The 20,246-nt window shown below is 34.9% G+C and overlaps 1 protein-coding gene across 1 annotated transcript in view; it reads right to left on the bottom strand.

The window, feature by feature from the left end:
* The window catches only part of Wdr64 (WD repeat domain 64), a 128,139-nt gene that overhangs the window by 48,724 nt on the left and 59,169 nt on the right, over positions 1–20,246 (bottom strand). Inside the window, exon 10 of the mRNA XM_027928668.2 lies at positions 12,667–12,806. Within this exon, the coding sequence (XP_027784469.2) occupies positions 12,667–12,806 (140 nt within the window). The remainder of the gene's footprint in view (positions 1–12,666; positions 12,807–20,246) is intronic.

The following is a 20,246-nucleotide window of genomic DNA, read 5'->3' as shown; positions in this document are numbered from 1 at the left end:
TCATAACTTACTGTTGAATTGAAGCCACATTTCTTTTTTTGCCATGAATAAGAAAATAGGGAGACTCATAGTTTAGGTGGGAGGCTTCAAATTGTTCTTTCGTGATTTATAAAGATGGGAACATCTTACTAAGTGAGGTTTCTAAGAACCTCTCGTTCCCCGTGTACAGAGAAGTAAGAATTATGGAAAGTAGTTTTTAGAGATGATATAAATAGAGTAAGAAAATAGGGAAATGGTTTATTGCTCTGCTTTGAGAGGGGACAGAAAACTATACAATTATTCAAATAAAACTTGAGTTCAGAAAACTAGGTCAAGTTTACATTTTGTCACCTGAAATAACCGGTCTTAGCCTTCTTCATTATGCTGGTTTTTTTTCTAGTAAGTTATAGTGTAACAGAATTTCAGAAATAAGTGTGCTTTGATCAAAGATTACATTCCTTGACATGCATTAGCTCTAAATAAAATTTTTATATCATAGCAATTACTGTTAACCAATTAAATTACACTATGAATGGCTTTGGACTTTTATGGGGGTATTTCCATTATAAGTGGAAAATGTTGCAAGTAAAAATATACTTAATATACTTAATCTACTGAATATCACAGCTTGGCCTACCCTACCTTGAATGTACTCAGAATACTTACATTAGCTTACAATTGGACAAAATTATTTAACACAAATCCCGGTTTATAATAGAGTGGTTGAATATCTCATATAATTTACTAAATACTGTACAGAAAGTGAAAACCACAAAGGTAGGTATGCTTTTATATAATCATAAAATTTAAAAATCATAAACTATTGTAAGTTGGAGATCATTTATATTTGTTGAGTAAATGAGTGATTATTCTCAGAACTATGTATCAAACTCTGAGAATTAATTTTGTTAACAAAGATACTAACTTCTAATTTGAGGCCCTTAAAACTGAGTTAACTGAGTTGAAATCTTCACTATTGCTAAAACAGATTGGTTCTTATATGCAAGAACACAAAATTGTTGAAGTCAGGTGATTTAAGGATATTTTACCCAAATATGTATCCTTTGTATGTTAATATTACTAAAATAGGATTTATTTCCTTTGCCATAGTAAAATAATGCAAATATACAGAGAAGATAGAACATTGAACTTTTCAGTCTTTTGTATGAAAAAGTAAGCAAGTATAAAGGACTACCTATGATTTTAGGTTCAGAACCTAGAATGAAGAACAGCAGGAGATAGAGGCAAAAAAAGCAAATTCAAGGAGTGTCAAAGAAACTTCTCTCTTTTCATTTTGTTTCTGATTTTATTGCTTTAACTGAGATAGTCCAAAGTGGGCATCTTTTTGCTGTGTGCGCATACACTCTGAATTGTAGTTGTTGGAAACAAGAGAATAGGCAAAAAAAGAATTTGGGTTTTCATTCTAATCTATCATTTAAACTTCTTGGGTCTCAATTTTCTTGTTTCTAGAATGAACATAAAGATACCAGTACCCTCTGCCTCTATTCAACCAAAGCAATAATCACAAAGACACAAAGGGTAAAATAAAACAAAACATTCAAACATTCATTAGCAAGCTAAGACGTAATGCATTCATACAGTAGAATACCATATAAACTTCAAAATACAGTGTTGAGGAAAAAAAGAAGAGATTTCAATAGGAGATACACACACACACACACACACTCTTCCATTATATGCCCATTTTCTTTTTTATATTAGTATCAATTAGCAATTATAATATGATGACTTACTGAGTAGTCTTGTCTTCTAGACCAGAAGTTACTTAAGGGAGAAACCACATCTTTATAGATTGTCTTATGAATTTCCTTTATTTGGGGTTGGTTATGGGGTATTGGGTCTGTTACTTGCTTATTCTGTCTTGGTCCAAGAGAACTGTACAGTGGCTCAGCACTGCAGAGACACACAATTCCTTTTACTAATCTAATTAATCAATGGAACACTTTCAGAAAGCATAATCCATTTTATTCTTAGTTGGTTATAATATATTAGTTCCTTTGGGAGAAAAGAAAGTAATGATATTAATGAGGTTCTAAGGATGCTAGTCATCTTCATTCACTTATCCTGACCAGGGGCTGACAATATTCTTACGGCAGGTATTAGTGTTTAAAAACTTGGGAGAATCCATGTGCAGGCAGGTCATTCCTGAAAGGACTTAGTATATTAGGTAGAGGACAAATAGTTAGAGTCCACTGAAAGAACTATTTGGTAAAATGAACATTATATGATGAAAGAAAATGCATTGTCAGGGAAAGCTGGGAATTGACCTGCCTTCCTAATTTTACCCAATGGCTACAAGAGGTTAATAAGATTGTTTTTTGTTTTTTGTGTTTTTTTGTCCCCAAAGGAATCAAATCAGGTCATTCCATGAAATACATGATTTTTCACAAGAAAAGCTTGAAGGTATATGAGATTATGAAACTTGTTTGAGAGTTAACACTATAGATAAAAGGTATATTTGAAAATTAAGGTTTTAACAGTGCAGTAGAAATGAAAGACATTCAACATTATCTGTTTAGTAAATTTAATGCAAAAATGTATTTATTAAGTTCTTCCAAGTAACTTAATAAGAAAACATTTTAGCAACTTGAAACTAAACTTGTTAATTTTTTAATCTTGTTCTCACATTTTTCCTCTGTGATAATTAGCAAATGGAAAATGAGATGAGGATATCTAACATGTTTTTTAAAAATTAACTTGTGTGCATGTATGAATATGTATTAGCAAATCCCACCATTATATATAATTATAATGGACCCATAAAATATGGAAAAAATTAACTTTTTAATGACAAAATTATTCTATGTATTTTAAGTAGTATGCTACAGCTTGCATCCTGAATGTCTCCAAAGGCTTGTGTGCTACCGGCTTGGTTTCCAGCTTGGTGCTATTGGGAGGTGGAAATTAAACCTTTAAGAGATGGGGCCTAGTGGGAAGTCTTCAGGTCATTGGAGGTGTGCCCTTGAAACAAACTGTAGGACTCTGACCACTCTTCACTCTCTTTTACTTCCTGATCAAAAAGGGAACAGCTTTGCTGTATTATTTGCTCCCACTATAACGTACTGCCTCACCACAGGCCCAAAGCAACAGGGCCAATCCATCATGAACTGAAATCTCTAAAACTGTGAGCCAAAATAAACCTTTCTCTTCATAAGTTAATTATCTCAAGTTTTTTGTTATAGTAATGGAAAGTTAACTAATATGCATGGTACAAAAACCAAATCCCTCTTCCCACCTATCACTTCTTCTGGGATCCTCAATACTGCTCTAGAGATAGATTGCCTCAAATGACTCCTGCTTTATCACTTAATATCTGTGTGACTTTGGGAAAATCATTTAGCTTCTCTAAGCCTTAGTTTTCACATTTCTAAAGGGGGATAAACTAGTACTTATCTCTTAGAATTTTCATGAACATTAAATGAGGTTGCATATATAAACAACCTATATCTCTATTAGGATATATAAATCAACTGAGATTTGCCTCATTCTTTCTAATGGCTACACAGTATTCCATTATATGTTTCATAATTTATTGTACCTAGCTCCTTATTATTGGAAATTAGACTCATTTTCCCCATTTTCTATTATTAAAGTGATAGTGGACTGTCCTGTACATGTAACTTTGTAAAATACACTGTTCTGGGTAGCAGTCTAAATATAATTGGGTGACAAACTTTTAGAAATAGAATATTTGTGTCCAAAGATATGAACTTAATATTCATATCTTTGGACACAAATATTCTATTTTTCTATATTCAATTCTGAAAAAAATTGAAGTTGGTTTCTCTTCATACTTAGGTCTTGTCATGAAAGATCTGTGGCAGTTATACTTTATTTACTCAACTAGATTGTAGCTCCTTTGGTCAGAGATTATGTCAATATATATAGAGACACAGGGCCTTTCTATTGAGTATTAGGCACTTAGTAGGTCTCATATATTGGTTGGCCCATATTTGCACAGTAGGAAGTCAGGAGTCCTACTATAGCCATGAGCCACGAGCCACAGCCAAGGAACAATGGAGGCTTTTTAGAAGGCCCCGCTGTATGAGAGATAAAGGTTAATGTCAACAGTGGCTGTAGTAAATGTGTGTGTATGTGCGTGCAAGCGCAAGGGATCCAAGGAGATCTTTAAGATATATTTCACTCAGGACATACTTCATTTACATTTAAAAGATAAATGCAATATCTGCGAATGATACAGCCTTGGTCTCCAGCTTGGTGCTATTGGGAGGAGGAAATTAAACCTTTTAGAGATGGGGCCTAGTGGGAAACATGTTTTAGACAAAAGGTCAGAAAGCACAAAGCCATTGGGGAAGAGTTTTGTGAAGCTTAGTATGTCTGAAGGCGGATGAATAGAAACAAAGCTAAAAAGCATTCTAATCCCAAACCATGGAGAACCTTAAAAACTGGAAGAAAAAAAAAAGAATTTGGACTTCATTTGTAAGCTCCCTTTTCTGATCCATAAGAAAGCACTGGCAAGGTTGGAAGTGGGGTTGAGGAGGGCTAATGTGACAGTGTAATATTTGGGTGGTTTGGGGGGTGCGGGGATTGAAGATAGGAGACCACCAATACCTTTCTTAAATGCACCTTCAACTGGAAGCCCCTTGGTGGTCTGAACTAAGGTCATGACTGTGGGATGGAGAATGAGAGATCAAAAAGAGACTGACCCATGGTAGGGGTTGGGGAGAAGAAGGATCAAAAGTGACTTTGAAGGTGGGTCACTGTTCACTGGGAAACAAATGATACAAATAACAATGAAAGGAAAATCAGAAGTCAGAAAAAAGATATGAAATGAAAAGAAATTCAACTATATATTTGAAGAAATTTTTTTCTTTTAAGAGAGAGAGAGAATTTTTTCTTTTGTTTTTAATATTTATTTTTTAGTTTTCGGTGGACACAACATCTTTGTATGTGGTGCCGAGGATCGAACCCAGGCTGCACACATGCCAGGCGAGCGTGCTACCGCTTGAGCCACATCCCCAGTCCAGAAAAAATTTTTTAAAGATAAATTAGAACTGAATTGTTTACAACTGAGGAAAAGGAACCTTGGTGATCAACGTATTTGACATAGGAAGAGAAGCATCGTTGATGAAACAAGGTTCTTGATGGGTCAGGGCTCTGATTAAGAGCATAGAAGAGGAATTTGATTTAGGCAGGAAGAGAACTGCTTGTTTGGAGGCAAGAAAAAAGAGAGAAGGTAAAAACACCAAAAGACTTTGAGATAGACAAGAGGGAAGTTAATACAATGACCTCAAAATGATCAGTTTCTACTGATCAGTCAGGCACAGTGGTGCATGCCTGCAATCCCAGTGACTCAGAAGGCTAAGGCAGAAGGACCATACATTTGAGACCAACTATGTAACTTATCGAGACAATGTCTCAAAATTAAAAATAAAATAATAAAGGGCTGGGGGTGGAGCTCAGTGATAGAGCACCACCACTGTGTACATTCCCTGGTAATGCAAAAAAAAAAAAAAATCAGTAGAAGATGAGGTAGCTTAGAGAGAAAGGAGGGTGGTATCAGCCACTCAAGGACAGCAGGGAAAACTCTGACTTTTACATAGTTTTGATGTTTAGACATCAATGCCATGAGACTCACCGGATTTTTCTAGAAACTGTCACTTTATTCTATGCCATGGACCACATCCATAATCTCTACTTGAGTGGTCAAGATGGTTCAGGACCAGTGTGGATAGATCAGCACAAAAATCCTACCACCACAACTAGAGAGAAGAGAGAGCACAAGCCTTCCAGATAATTGTGAATGTGTACTGAGGCCTGGCTCCATACCAGGTGCTGTGTTGCATGCTTGACTTAAATTATCTCAAGTGTCTATTTTAGGATTTTTTGAGTGTTTGACACAAGTAATATACACACAAACATATATTCTCCTTTGTTTGCGAAAAGGAGAAGTTGCCAGTACACAAGATAAATAATTCACTTAGAGATTCACTCTTTCTCTTTGGTGTATCATGGTTCAGACATTTTGCTTTGCATCGTGTTATGGTCATGTATAAATGTACACAAAAGGTATCTATGCAACTTGTTATTTTCACTTTGTAATATATAATGAGTATCTTCCCATGCAAATGAATGAGACTTTTTATTAATACACTCACTAATAAAAAGATTGGGTTCAAAAGATGAGATGCAAGACAAGAGTTGTATGCAAATCTAAGCTACTTTGAAGGATTAGAGTAAAACGATAGAAAATATTTAGTAATAAAATGCAGACAAAAATAAAGTGGCATTATTAATAATAGGAAATAAATGAATTCAGAGGCAAATACATTAAGTCCCAAGAATGCTCAGAGCCTTATTTTTTCTCCAGACACCTTTATCTCTTACAAACACCTTTCACTCCTTTTCTCTCTTATCATTTTTTTTCATCCTTAACATGCCTACAGTCTATGTCCTCTTTAAAGTCTTTAAGAGACCAAAGCAGCCTCTGCCTAAAATTCCCTTCCATCTGCTGGTGTTCAGATTCTCCTTAGGACATTCTCACTTCTTCTAACACACTGCATTTGGGCTCTCCTTCATTTTCTGTGCAGGCTTTTTGCACAATGTTATTATTCCTGTGCTGCTATGAGATTGTTCCCCGCTCTCTTTCTGGCTGTGTGATGTCTGTCATACTATCTCATTTAATTCTCTCTTTAAGGAAGATACTATGTTATGCTCCTTAAGGATCTCAAAGGACTTGCCCAAATTCACAAATAGTTATTTTCAGAGGCAAGAGTTAAATTCAGATTTACCTGATTCTAGAGGTGATTCATTTAGCCATGCTGCCTGGAAGGGAGACTGTAGCATTATCTTTATCTATGAGAATATCTTAGATGTGATTGTGGATAAATGGAAGCCAAGCCTAGGTTGACAGGCTAGGTTGACAATCCATTGTGTTTGCTCTGACCTCAATCACCTGATACCTAATTTCCAAACAGTGCTTTTTTCTCTAAGGCAAACCCCTGTCTAGTCAAGCTTTGCCTTTTCTCAGGTTCCTACATATCACTTCCAAAGTGAAAATTTAAGAAAAAATAGCAACTTCTACGCCCATTTGCAATCTGTTACGAATCACGAAAGCATATATATTTCTCCTCTTCATAGGAAAAAAAAACAACCCAGCTTTTTGATAGCTAGATCTGTACTAGAAAAGGTTGCCAATCCTTATTCCTGTGGTTTTGCTAATGAAATGAAAGTAAGTAGCTTTTATATTTGTCTTCACATCTTCCAACATTTATCAGTTCTTCTGGAGCAGTAGATGTGGCCTAGCTGTTCAGCACTTGAGCTCTGTGACTAGACATGTAATTTTAGCAGTTGGCAGACAAATAGTTTTTAACAGTTGGAAGAGAATATAAAATCCTTGTGGAAATACTGCAAAATAGAAGGAAAGATGGGAATCTGTTTTAAACACTTAGGAGAAGGCAGGTAGTTTCCACACAGCTAAACACAGTGATTTGTTTCAGGTTGGTCTGATGAACGCTGATTTATGTGAATTGATCTGAAGGAATGTTAGATATGAAAAGACTATCTGTTGTTTTGTGTTGTAATCAATGATGACGATGGAGATCTTATTCCGGTGCTGCTGTGAATTATTCCTCTGAAGCTGTAAAGACAGCTTCAGCAAAGACGTGTGTGTATCTTGCTGGGTGTCCTTTCTGCTTCAGTTATTCTTTTGCCAGATTTTCATGGGGTTGGATCCTCTGGTCACTCGGGCTTTTGCTTTTATGTGAATTTATGCCCATTTCAAAATAATAAATACAGAAGAAAACAGCAGTGATGTTCAATCACTTCACCCCAGTGTTTTTTTCTATTTCTTACAGACATTACCATACTGTTTTCTTATGCATTTATTATTATTTTTCTTGTTTTTCTTCCCCTAGGATCTAAATTTTCCAGGGACATGACCCTCGCCCCACTTGTTGGATGTTCTATCTCTTGATCCCAGAACAGAACCTGATGCTTGAGTAGATACCCCAGAAATAAGTGTTGGCCGAATAATAAAATGAATAAGCTCATTTCATCTTTATAACAACCCTCTAGGCTAAACACTCCTATGTTTTATAAATGAAGAAACCAAATGGAAAGATATTAAGTAATTTGCTCGAATGGAGTTGCCAGGATGGTGAATGAGCATCATCTTAATGTGCCCATTACATTTAGAAGATTTTAGAAAGGTTATCTCTTCTGTCTCTTCACAATGAGCACAAATGACCTCAATTTTTGCTAGCAGATATCTTCTTTTCCTTTCAATTTTATAGAGAAGACTCCCATAATGTTTTAGTTTTACTCTCAAAATCCTCCACTGTCTTTCCAGTACCATTTAAAAATTTTCAGTTTTTATTATTACAAAAGCAATGAATATTTACTGTAGAGAACAGAAAATAAAAGGGGGAAAAAACCCCAAAAAACAAAAGAAAATACTTGTAATCCATTCACAACCTTGTCTCACAGTAATAACCTCTAAAACATCAAACATCTTGCTGGTAATCATTACTGATAATGTAAAATATACAAATATATATTTTAAAATAGATTAATTATATCCTCTTTCATTGTATCCCATATATTATTTAGATATTTTCATATCAGTATTCTTTAATGTTAAATGTGTAAGTGGAATTTCCGTTATGCAAAAGGAGATACCATAAATCAAAGCCTTTTTTCTCTTGAATTTTTACTTTCTTGGCATGTCACATTAATTATCTGTTTTCAACAATATTGAGGTGTAATCCACATGCTGTAAAAGTCATCCATTTTAAGTGTAAGGTTCTATGAGTTTTATTGCATTTAAACAGTTGTGCCACTATTATTGTAATTCTGTTTTAGATGGTTCCAGAAAGTTCTAATTCTCTCTCTCTTTTTGAATTTTTTTGTAGTTTAGATGGATACAATACCTTTATTTTATTTATTTATCTTTATGTGGTGCTGACGATCGAACCCAGGGTCTCACATGTTCTAGGCAAGCACTCTACCACTGAGCTACAACCCCAGCCCTCTAATTCTCTTTTTAGAAGGGGACAAAGTCAAGTAAAATCTTTGAAATAGGCACCTTGTATATACAAAAGATGAACCTGGGCAGTAGTCCCTTTTATATGAGGTATTGCTGCCCAGTTTCAGTTACCTGATCTTTCGGTTACCTGCAGTCAACTGTGGTCCAAAAATATGAAACACAACAAAATTATTTAATGGAAAATGCCAGAAATATATCTTCCATCATCCTCTATCCTGCCCAGATGGTGAATCATCCCTTTGTCCAGTTGCATAGTCACTGATTAGCTATATCAGTTATCAGATCCATTGTAGTGGTAGCACACTGCTTATGCTCACAACGCTGACATTATTATGTTTTAGAACCATTATAAGAAATAATAAGAGAATAGGCAGGCATGGTGGTGCACACCTGTAATCTCAGCTACTCAGGCAGGAGGATTACAGTTTCAAAGCAAGCCTCAGCAACTCAGCAAGGCTGTATGCAACCTTGTCTCAAAAATAAATAAGTAAATAAATAAATACAAAGGGCTAGGGATGTTGCTCAGTGGTTATGCACCCTTGGGTTCAATCTCTGGTACCAATAAATAAATAAATATTTTTAAAAGGTTGTTTCAGTCAGTTTTGTCATCGCTGTGACCAAAAGACCTACCAAGAACAACACAGTGGAGAGAAAGTTTATTTGGGGCTGACAGTTTCAGAGATCTCAGTTCACAGATGGACAACCCCATAGCTCTGGGCCTGAGGTAAAGCAGAACAGCACAGCAGAAGGGTATGGTGGAAGAAAGCTGCTCAGGATATGGAAAGGAAGCAGAAAGAGCTCCACTCACCAGAAACAAAAATATGTACCCCAAAGTCATGCCCTCAGTGACCTACCTCCTCCAGACACACCCTACCTGCCTAGGCAGGGTGTTAATCCATTCAAGTGGATCAATCCATTCAAGTGGTGTAAATCCATTCAAGTGGATTAATCCATTCAAGTGGATTAATGCATTGATTGTTCTCTAACCCACTCATTTTACCTTTAAACTTTCTTGCACTATCTCACACATGAACTTTTTGGAAGACACCTCATCTAAACCATAACAAAGGGTTGCAGATATAGCTCAATGATAAAGCATCCCTGGGTTCAATTCCCAGTACTGCAAATGAATAAATAAAACACAAGAGAGTGATGCTGGCAATTTTATTACAGTATATTGCTATAATTGTTCTATTGTATTATTATTGTTATTTCTCTTACTGTGCCAGATTTATAAATTAATTTTTTTATCTTAGGTGTTTACTTATAGGAAAAAAAAAGCAACAAAAAGGACAGAGTACAGTCTTTTGTATATACAATGGAGCAGGCATCCATTGGGAGCCTTGAACTGTATTCCTGAAGATAGGGGGCACTACTATAATCTCTGCATTACTTCATTTATAGGGTCATGCACGGTTTAGATGACTGTTTTTACCACTTTGAATGAAGTGCAGAACCCTTATTTTCATTTGGGTCCATTTAATCATCGTATTTTTAAAATATAGTTGTCTATTTTCTCTATATACATTGAGTAACATGTCACATGGTGTAATAAGTTTTATTTTAAACATGAAATATTAAGAAACACATGAGAAGTAGGTTAGGATATTGTACTTGCCCTACTTTTGCCCTTTTCAATGTTCTTTTTTACTCCAACCCAGCACTATGTGAACATGCCAGTCTGTTTTTAAGCCTTTCCTTCCACTCCTGTTTCCTCCTTTTAATTCCTACTTATCAAGGTTTTGTTTTGTTTATGGGTATTATTCCAGTATATTTCCTTTAAATTGAACTTTTGTCTTCTCTGCTGCTTGCCTTTAACTTTGTTTATGAAGGTAGAAAGACAGTCTGAGGAAGAAGCTGCTGCCAGGTTGGCTACACTTAGCTACTATGTAGCCATGTGACCTTGTACAAGTTATTTAGGTCTCATTTTCTTTCACCTGTGTAAAACTGATAGAATCATTTCATATAGTTTCTGTGTGTATGTGCACTTACTTGCACATAGGTGCTAGGGATTGAGCCCAGGGCCTCTTACATGGCTAAGCAAGCCTAGTCTTCTAAGGGTCTCAAGGGATTAGTCCCTTGTCCTCTAAGGTCACTATTAGCATTAAATGAGTTGGGCTTACAAAAATACTTAGCACAGTACATGGAATTTGTTATTTTATAAATAATAGCTATTATCATAATTTATAGAAAACTTGGATGCTAATGTAGTTAAATTTATTTTCCCATTAGCTATAGATGCTATGCTTAGAAATTACCCCCAAACTGTATGAATATTCACCTATATTTTCTGGAAAATTCTAGAACATCTTTAGTTTTATCCATAACCCATATAGAATGTATTTTGCTGCATTATTATGAAGTGAGGACCTGATTACATATTTTTTTGCTATATAGTTAATCAGTTTACCCAACATTTATTGAATAAATCATTCATCGCTCACATATTTGAAATGCTATCTTTATCATATACAAATTCCCACACCCATATTTACTAATTCCTGAAATCTCTGTTTTCTTTCATACATGAAATGAAATTAATAATTCCTGCATTGTCTACCTACTGCTGTTTTATTCATTGTGACTTTATGTTTTGATATCCAATTGAGAAGTGTCACCTTATAGTTATATCTTTCAAAGTTTCTAGGATATTCTTGTATATTAATATATTAACTAATACCAAATAATATCAAGTACATAGATTAATTTGATGAAGACTCTCTTTTACAGTATAATATTTCCATGTAGAAACATTCATGTTCTTAAATACATCAGTAAAACTTTATAGTTATCTTATTATTAATCATGAATATTTCCTATTAACATTATTCCAAAATATGTCATACTTTATGTAATTAAGAATACTGTTTCTTCAACCATTTTTTCATAACTAGTTATTGGTCTTATATAGAAATTTATCTTTTTTATAAATTGCTATTATAACAAGACAACTTATTGAGCTTTTCATTTTTAAAAATTTTTAAGTTGATTTTACTCTTTTTCAAGCAATCACATCATTTACAAATATAGTAATTGGATCTTCTCAAACCTAATATTTATACCTCATTTTTTCTTCTGTTACATTGGCTAGAACATTTAAAATAGTTTCATGATGACAGTGACAGAAACATTTATTTATTTTTTTCTTTCTTTAGTGGTGATGTTCCCTTCTTTAATGACAGTCTCTTTTGTTTTGTCTACTGAGGATAACATAGGCTTCCCAATATTGTCTCCTTTTACACTTGTTTTAAACCTGCCCTTTCTTAGGCTACAATCAACAGAAATAACATAGAAGCTCATTAATTCTATTTTCATACTAACAATATTTTTCTCAGTGATTATCCATTATTTAATTCAAATATTGTATGCACCCTAGGTCTTCTTTTTTTTTTTTTTTTTTTTAAAGAGAGAGTGAGAGACAGAGAGATAGTGAGAGAGAATTTTTTTTTTTAATATTTATTTTTTAGTTTTCGGCGGGCACAGCATCTTTGTTTGTATGTGGTGCTGAGGATCGAACCCCGGCCGCACGCATGTCAGGCGAGCGCGCCACCGCTTGAGCCACATCCCCAGCCCCACCCTAGGTCTTCTAAGAGGTGATTTCAGGAAAGAAAGAAAAAAAAACAGATTTCATTTTGATTTCGCTATTTTCTTCTTGTTACCTTTGCAGAAGAAAGGCTGATGAGGTGTTGCTCTTTCTCATTGGTTACCATCTCGGTGATGCTGAACATGTGTCCCACCAGTTTCCCCACGGGCTTGGTGCTGATATTGGGGTGCCACAACCGGAGGACTTTATCATCTCCTAAAAAGGAGGATGGTGAAAGATTATTTATTTTCTCAAGTGGTCAAAATTTTAAAAGTATCTCTCCCATTCAATCACATCCTTATCCTTCTTTTAATAAGTAATCACAGCCCATTTCTTCCAGGACAAATTCTGTGATTGACTTGCTAAGGGCCTAGCCTTGATCTGTATCTGCTGTTTCTTGTCAAGGCTGTTTTGTTGTAATTGTATTTATACATACAAATGTGAGTTCTCATAAATATTCGATGAGTATTTTTCTTGATTCAATACTTTCCTACTCCTTCATGCATTAATGTATTATTTATGCTTTATTTATTTCCAAAAAGTATTTAAGGCAGCTGTTCTTTTATTTTCACATTCTTAAATTATGCAAACATTATAATAATAAGAAAAATCAAGGTAACAGGAAAACTACACATAATATCTACCACTAGAACAAATCAACTGTTTTTATTTTTCCATCTTCCCTTCTAACACATATCCATAAGCTCATATAATTTATGGGTAATTACTATCATGGCACAGACAGTTGTTTTTTTTATGATCTGGGTACATGGTAGAAGATTTAAATAGTAGAAAAGAGTATAATTTTTGCAAAATAAAGTCTTTTCCCCATAATTCCCATAATCCCTAGTTCTACTCCCTCTAGGAAATCAGTGTCAACTTTAAAAATATAAATCATATATGATTCTGGATATGTTTTTATGCCCATTTTTTAAGATAAAAATCTCACTATTTGCCCAGGCTGGCCTGAAAAACTTGGGCTCAAGTGATACTCCTGCCTCAGCCTCCTGAGTGACTAGGACTATAGGTGTACACTACCAGGACCAGCTCTCACTATGTATTATTTTATGCTCATGGACGACTGTGGGTCCATGGCCTCATAATTATCATTTTAGTTGCAATTGTACCATTTTGTTCTGCTTTTCAAAAATTATTTTCATTTTAATTGATCCATAGTAAAAATGTTTCATATATTCATATATATATATATATATATATATATATATATATATACATATTACATTGTCACATTTTAGTATATATATACAGTTTGAAATGATTGGGCTAATTGTCATATATTACACCTCAGATATTTTTTGTGTGTGTTGGAAACATTCAAAATCCTCTCTACTCACTATTTTGAAATATTCAATTACTTGTTGTCAACCAAAGCTATCCTACTGTGCTACAGAACATTAAAAGTTATTCCTCTTGTCCAACTGCATTTCTGTAACCATTACCATCTTTTATTCACCACCCCCCACCCCTCACACACCCTTCGCAGGCTTTGGTAACCACAATTTTACTCTCTACTTCTTTGAGATCAACATTTTAGCTTCCTAATATAAATGAGAATGTGTGGTATCTGTCTTTCTGTACCTGACCTATTTCAGTTATAATGGCCTCCAGGAACATCTATGTTGCTGCAAATCACAGGATTTCATTCTTTTTTATGGCTGCATAACCTTACGTTGCTATTTAACAATTTCTTAACCATTTGTTCTTTCACCATTCTTAACCATTAAATTATTTAGATCTTTCTAGTTTTTTAATTTTTTTCAGCTATACTGTAATGTACACTTATTTGCATGATTTTTTTTCTTTTGGGTTATTCACTGAGGATAAATCCTCAAGAGTGGGATCATTATATTAAGGGCTATAAACATTGTTATGACTTTAAAATACTGATAGGTTACTTTCCAAAATAGTTGTACCAAATCTCAAGGCTACCAGTTTTGTTAGACTCTGGTCAGCACATGAATATTACCATGATTTAAAATGTTTGGTGTTTTAGTAGATCCAAAATGATATTTTATTTTTAATCTCAATTTAATTTATGATAGTATTATTTTCTCCTATACATATTTGCTAATTTTATCTCCTTACTCTGTAGATTGTTTGACCATATCTTTTTACCATTGATCTATTACAATTCCAATGGTATGAAAAATAAAATTTGAGTGAGTTTGTTACAGCAGCCTGCATTATCAGAACTAACATGATTGTAATCCATTTATGTCTTTAAAAAGAGTAACTTAATCTATGTGTAATAGTTTCTAACATATGAAATATTTTTAAGATATTGGATTTTCTATTTTACCAACAACTCATTAAATGTCATCCTGGAAGTTGACTCATAAAAATAGCAAATAATTTCAGGTTGAGATCCTAGAAATTATATAATCCAACCTTCTTATAAGAAACTAACTCCTAAAGATTAAGTTATTCAAATCAAATGATTTAATTTAGTGATTCAAATATATTCTGCTCAGAAGCACACAGCAGAAAATGAAATTGAGTTAGGATTATTGTGATGCATTCCTGAGCATCTTACATATTACCAAGGACCTTTAGGCTACTAGACAAAAAGATTATATAATAGCATTATAAATATATATATATATAATTTAAGTTATTAAGAATAACAATTTACATGAACACCTGAAATCCAACATGGTAATCTTATTTAATTTGGTAATGTGTTTGACCATGCAAAGGAGCTATTTGCTGATATATATTGGGCTATTTATGTAAATGGACTTCTCCATGTTGAAAGAGCCAGTAGAGGAACAACTAGACACCAAGATAGTCAGATATTCAGAAGCCAGCCAAATGTGATAGGTTCAGATGCTTCCGTAATTCAGATTATTTTTTGGGGTCCCATGAAAAAGGAGCATGGTATATTTTCTACCCTATTCTTTCTCTATTCATCCTCCCAGTGTTAGTATAGTAACACAACTCCAGCTGCTAGACTCTAAGTTATTTGAGGCCAGAACTTTTTCTTGTTTACTCTGGTGTTTCTGGTGTGTAACATATAGTAGGAGTTCAACTAATATCTATTGAACAATTTCAGTAACTTCAGTGTGGATATGAATCAGAAGCTTTAACTATCAAGGGCTAAAGGACAGGGGAAACATGCATGTAAATTGAAAATAAATCTTTGTTGAACATTTATCTAACTCCTCTGGGAAAGTGAACTGCTTTCATTTCAGAGACTCTCGGATCCTGAAATATTATCAGAAACAGGCTGGGAAAAGCAGAGAACATCTGAATCTTAGTTTCTGTTTCTCAAGTAACGTCTATGGACTGAATCATGTTCCTTCAAATTTTATATGTAGAAACCCTAATCCTCACTGTGATGGTATTTGTAGATGAGTCCTTTGGGATGAGGTCATAAAGATGGAGTCCTTATGATGGTCCATATGTGAGGAACCAGACAACTCTCCACTGCTCTGTCTTTTGAGGGCCACAGCCAGAGGAAGGCCACTTATAAGTCAGGTGAATAGCCCTCACTAGGAACTGACCATTCTGGCACCTGGACCTTGGACTTCAGCCTCCAGAACTATAAGAAAATAAATTTCTGTTGTTTAAGACACCCAGTCTCTTATTACATTATAGCAGCCCAAGATGACTTAAAATATCAATCCAGATATTTTAAGGACTATGGTAGATGAGTAAGTGGGATATTTCTCAAATTTAAGATTTCATGTTATCCTTATTAATAGCAAGAATAAAAATTTCTTGAGAAATTACCGTACACTTGCTATTTTGCTAAATGTTAAGGATACAAAGAAATTCCCTGTTAAAAGTCTACTTTGCAAAAAAAAATCCTTTTAGACTTAATTTTAATATTTCCTCTCTAGCACCTTCCTTGATCACTCTCCCTGGGCCCTGATGGACGTAAGACCTTTTAGTGTTCTCAGAGTGTTTTCATCAGACTTCTTTTATAGCACTAATCCTGATTGATTATAGTTTTATGTTTACATATCTGCTTATTGTTTATCCGATGAGTCTTTGTTTTAGTCAGCCTTTTCACTGCTGTGACTAAAAGATCCAACCAGAACAATTTTAGGGAAGAAGAGTTTCATTGAGGACTCAAGGTTTCAGAAGTCCTAGTCCATTGAAGGCTGGCTGCATTCCTCTGGGCTCAAGGTGAGGCAGAACATCATGGTAGCAGAGTGTGGCATAAGGAACCAGCTCACATGGTGATCAGGAAGCTGAGAGAGAGGTCTCCACTTGCCAGATACAAATATACACTTAAATCCACACCCCATCACTTCAATTACCACTCAGTTAATCCCTATCAGAGGATTAATCCACTGATTGGGTTAAGACTCTCACAACCCAGTCATTTCTTCTCTGAACCTTCTTGCATTGTCTCAATAACTGAAAGCATGAGCTTTTGGGGGACACCTCACATCCAAATCATAATAGTCCTGTATTTCTGTTTATGACAATCCTTGACAACTATTAAGTGCTTGATTATTATTTGCTAAGTAAAATGAGTTGGTTAGCAGATTCTCTCATGAAGTGGTTAAGAATGCATATTCTGGGTAAGTCAGTTTTGATTTGAATCCTATCTCCATCATTCACTAGTTCTATGATATTGAGTAAGTTGCTTCACCTAAGTGTTTGCATTTTCTTATTTTTATAATGGGGATAAATGAACTTAGGTCATAATTTTATCATGAAACTAATTGATATTGTGTATATGCAACTGAAAAGATCTTGGACTATAAGTTGAATATTATTACCACTATTATTATCATTTTTCTAGGTCCCTGCCTTGAACAGAGCATTCTACAAAATGTTTGGAAGAGAGTGAGAGAAACTCTTATAGATATATGAAGCAAAGTCCCTGCTTTTGAGTGTTTATAATCCAACAATAGCAGTAAGGCACACAAAATATATGGAAGGAAAGTAGGTATTCACAGAAAATGTCAAATATGAAGATAGGATTTTATATTGCAAATAATATATTATGACTCATATGGAGCATGTCCTGTTTCTTTGTTATTTTTCTTCTCTTTTTTAACTAAGCCAAGATTTAGATAAAGCCACTCACCAGAGGATTTTCTTTCTTTTAGCAAGCTCTTATCTCAGTTGGTGAGTCACTTGATCCAAGTACATTGCTTTTCATGAAATGAGCTGGCTCAGTTCAGAGATGAATACAGAGGAAAGAGCACCTCTAACAAATCAGATGATAGTGGTCCAGGAACAACGCAAGGCTGGGAGCAAAGACAACTGACTCAACTAGATAACTAGTTGTGCAATTGTGGAAAATTGTTTATGTATATTTAACCTGCTCAACTATGCTTCGCAAAACAGCTCTTACTGTATATTTTGAGTCATTGGCCAGTACGTTCTGTACACTTCACAATGTGCTTGGCTGAGTCACTAATCAACAAGAGTATTCTCCTGGGAAAAACATGTTTTCAGTTATTGAGAATTTGCATTTTCTACTAATAGAGGCTTCAAAACTGTGAAATTTAATAAATTATGCATGGTGAAATGTATTGGTTTCTTGCTGGTCATGATGTTAAATGTTTGATTTCTTTTGCAAAAGCTAGAAAAACTATAACTAATAAGTTTTCAAAGCTGTAGAGCAGGATTTTATAATATAATGAACACTGAGTTTAATGGAATCATTTAAGTTCCAGAACTTTACTAAACACATTTCCCCCAGACATGATTAAAATGCTAACATTATATTAAAGCTGGTATTTTTTTTTTTTTTTTTTGTGTGTGTGTGTATGGGGCTATTGGTGATTGAACTCAGGGGTACTTGACCACTGAGCCACATCCCCACTCCTATATTGTATTTTATTTAGAGACAGGGTCTCACAGAGTTGTTTAGCCCCTCACTTTTGCTGAGGCTGGCTTTGAACTTGCAATCCTCCTGCCTCAGCCTTGCAAGGCACTGGGATTACAAGCATGTAGCCAAAGCTGGTGTTCTTAAAAGTTTTATTTTCTTTTAAGTGAGAACAAAGGTCTGTCCAAAGCACCTGGTTAAGATGAATGTGAAAGCATCATATGATGATTATATTTTAAAAATTAAATCTCAGTTTGGCCACATATTTAAGTACTGTTTTGTCAAAGGTTTTTTTTTTGGGGGGGGGGGATTGGGGTTGAAATAGAGTATTAAAATTTTTCCTAATAATAAAGACTTGCAATGGTGAGGGCAGAATCTAGTGGTTTGCTTCTTAGGCATTGCTTTCATTTGGATCTGGAATGTTCCCCAAAGGCCCATGTGCTAAAGTCTTAGTCCCCAGCTTGTGATGCTATTGGAAGGTGGTGGAACTTTTAATAGGTGGGACCTAGTTGGAGGAAGTTAGGTCATTGGAATCATGCCCTTGAAGAGGACATTGGGTCCCTAGACCCTTCCTGTCTCTCTCTTTGGTTCCTGGTTGCCATGAGATGAACAGCTTCCTCTGCCACATATTCCCACCATGTCATACTGAGCCCTACAAGTCCAAACCAACAGGCCAAGTGACCATGGACTGAAATCTCTGAAACTATAGCACAATAAGTCCATTCTCCTTTCAATTTGATTCTCTCGGGTATTCTGTCACAGTGATAGAAAGCTGACTGATTCAGTCATGTTTGGTGCTCCATTTCCACCACGCTGTGCAATCAATCCTTCTTTCATCTCTTGGGGGCACCCACTACTACTTTGTCTTGTAGTCCAGGCCAGGAAATGTGTCCATTTCCATTACCCATGATAGATCATACATCTTGTTGGGTAATAATTAGCAATGAGCAGTGAAGTGCACGCAAGGTCACAAGTGTTCTTTTAAATTACTTTAGGTTCTTCTTTAAACTATGTCCAAAGTAAACAAGAAAGTGTGACAGTTAATTTGTAGAAAGGAAACAGAAGCAAAAGGAGCTAATTGGGAAATATGTCAAAAGAAAAGGATTAATGGGATTAACTCTTGATAGGGTCCGTTGATATTGACATGAAGTTAGGAATTATGGCTAAAGGTGTCTCTATTTATCTGGGAAGGAAGATTTTTTTAGTAGTTTAGGTGCATTAAGGTAACTTCTGACCAGCAATTGACCCCAATGACCATATTAACATGGGATTGACTTGTAGATGAAGCCCCCCTAAATAGTATGGCCACCATGACAGTTCCAGAGAGGACCAACTAAGGTAAAAAACTCCACTGCCCGATGTGAAGGAGTTGAATATCTAATTGGCGAAGAGTACAGAAGGTGGTCCCCAGTTCTGGTGAACATCAAACAGTAATAAAATTGGGGAAAAAAGAAAATTAGCATTTTCTTCTTTGTTGTTCTCTGCTTGGAGACAGTCTACTCTCTCCCTTGAAAGTGCTTTTTATTTAAGCCTCACTTTTATCTTATTTTATTTTTACCTCACTTTCACTTCTAATAAAGTTCTCCTGCATGACTTTTGGTGTCTGAGTTTAAATCTTCTTTCACTAGAGCACAAGAACTTAGAGTTTCGGCTCCTTGCTTTCCTATGACAATTAAGTGTAAAGACAGCTAAACTCCTACTTCAGGGGTAAGTATATCTCCCCTGAGAGCACAAAGCAAATTTTTTTTTTCAAGTATACTATGCATTCGAACTTAATACTTAAATTTGTGCTCAACTTTAGGCCTTCTACAATACTTACTTGAAATTAACTTATAGTTAAATTA

Source organism: Marmota flaviventris, chromosome 12 (genome assembly GCF_047511675.1).
Source record: "Marmota flaviventris isolate mMarFla1 chromosome 12, mMarFla1.hap1, whole genome shotgun sequence".
NCBI classification, from domain to species: Eukaryota; Metazoa; Chordata; class Mammalia; order Rodentia; family Sciuridae; genus Marmota; species Marmota flaviventris.
Note: the sequence above shows the minus strand (reverse complement) of the source record. Positions and strands in the feature narration are given on the sequence as shown.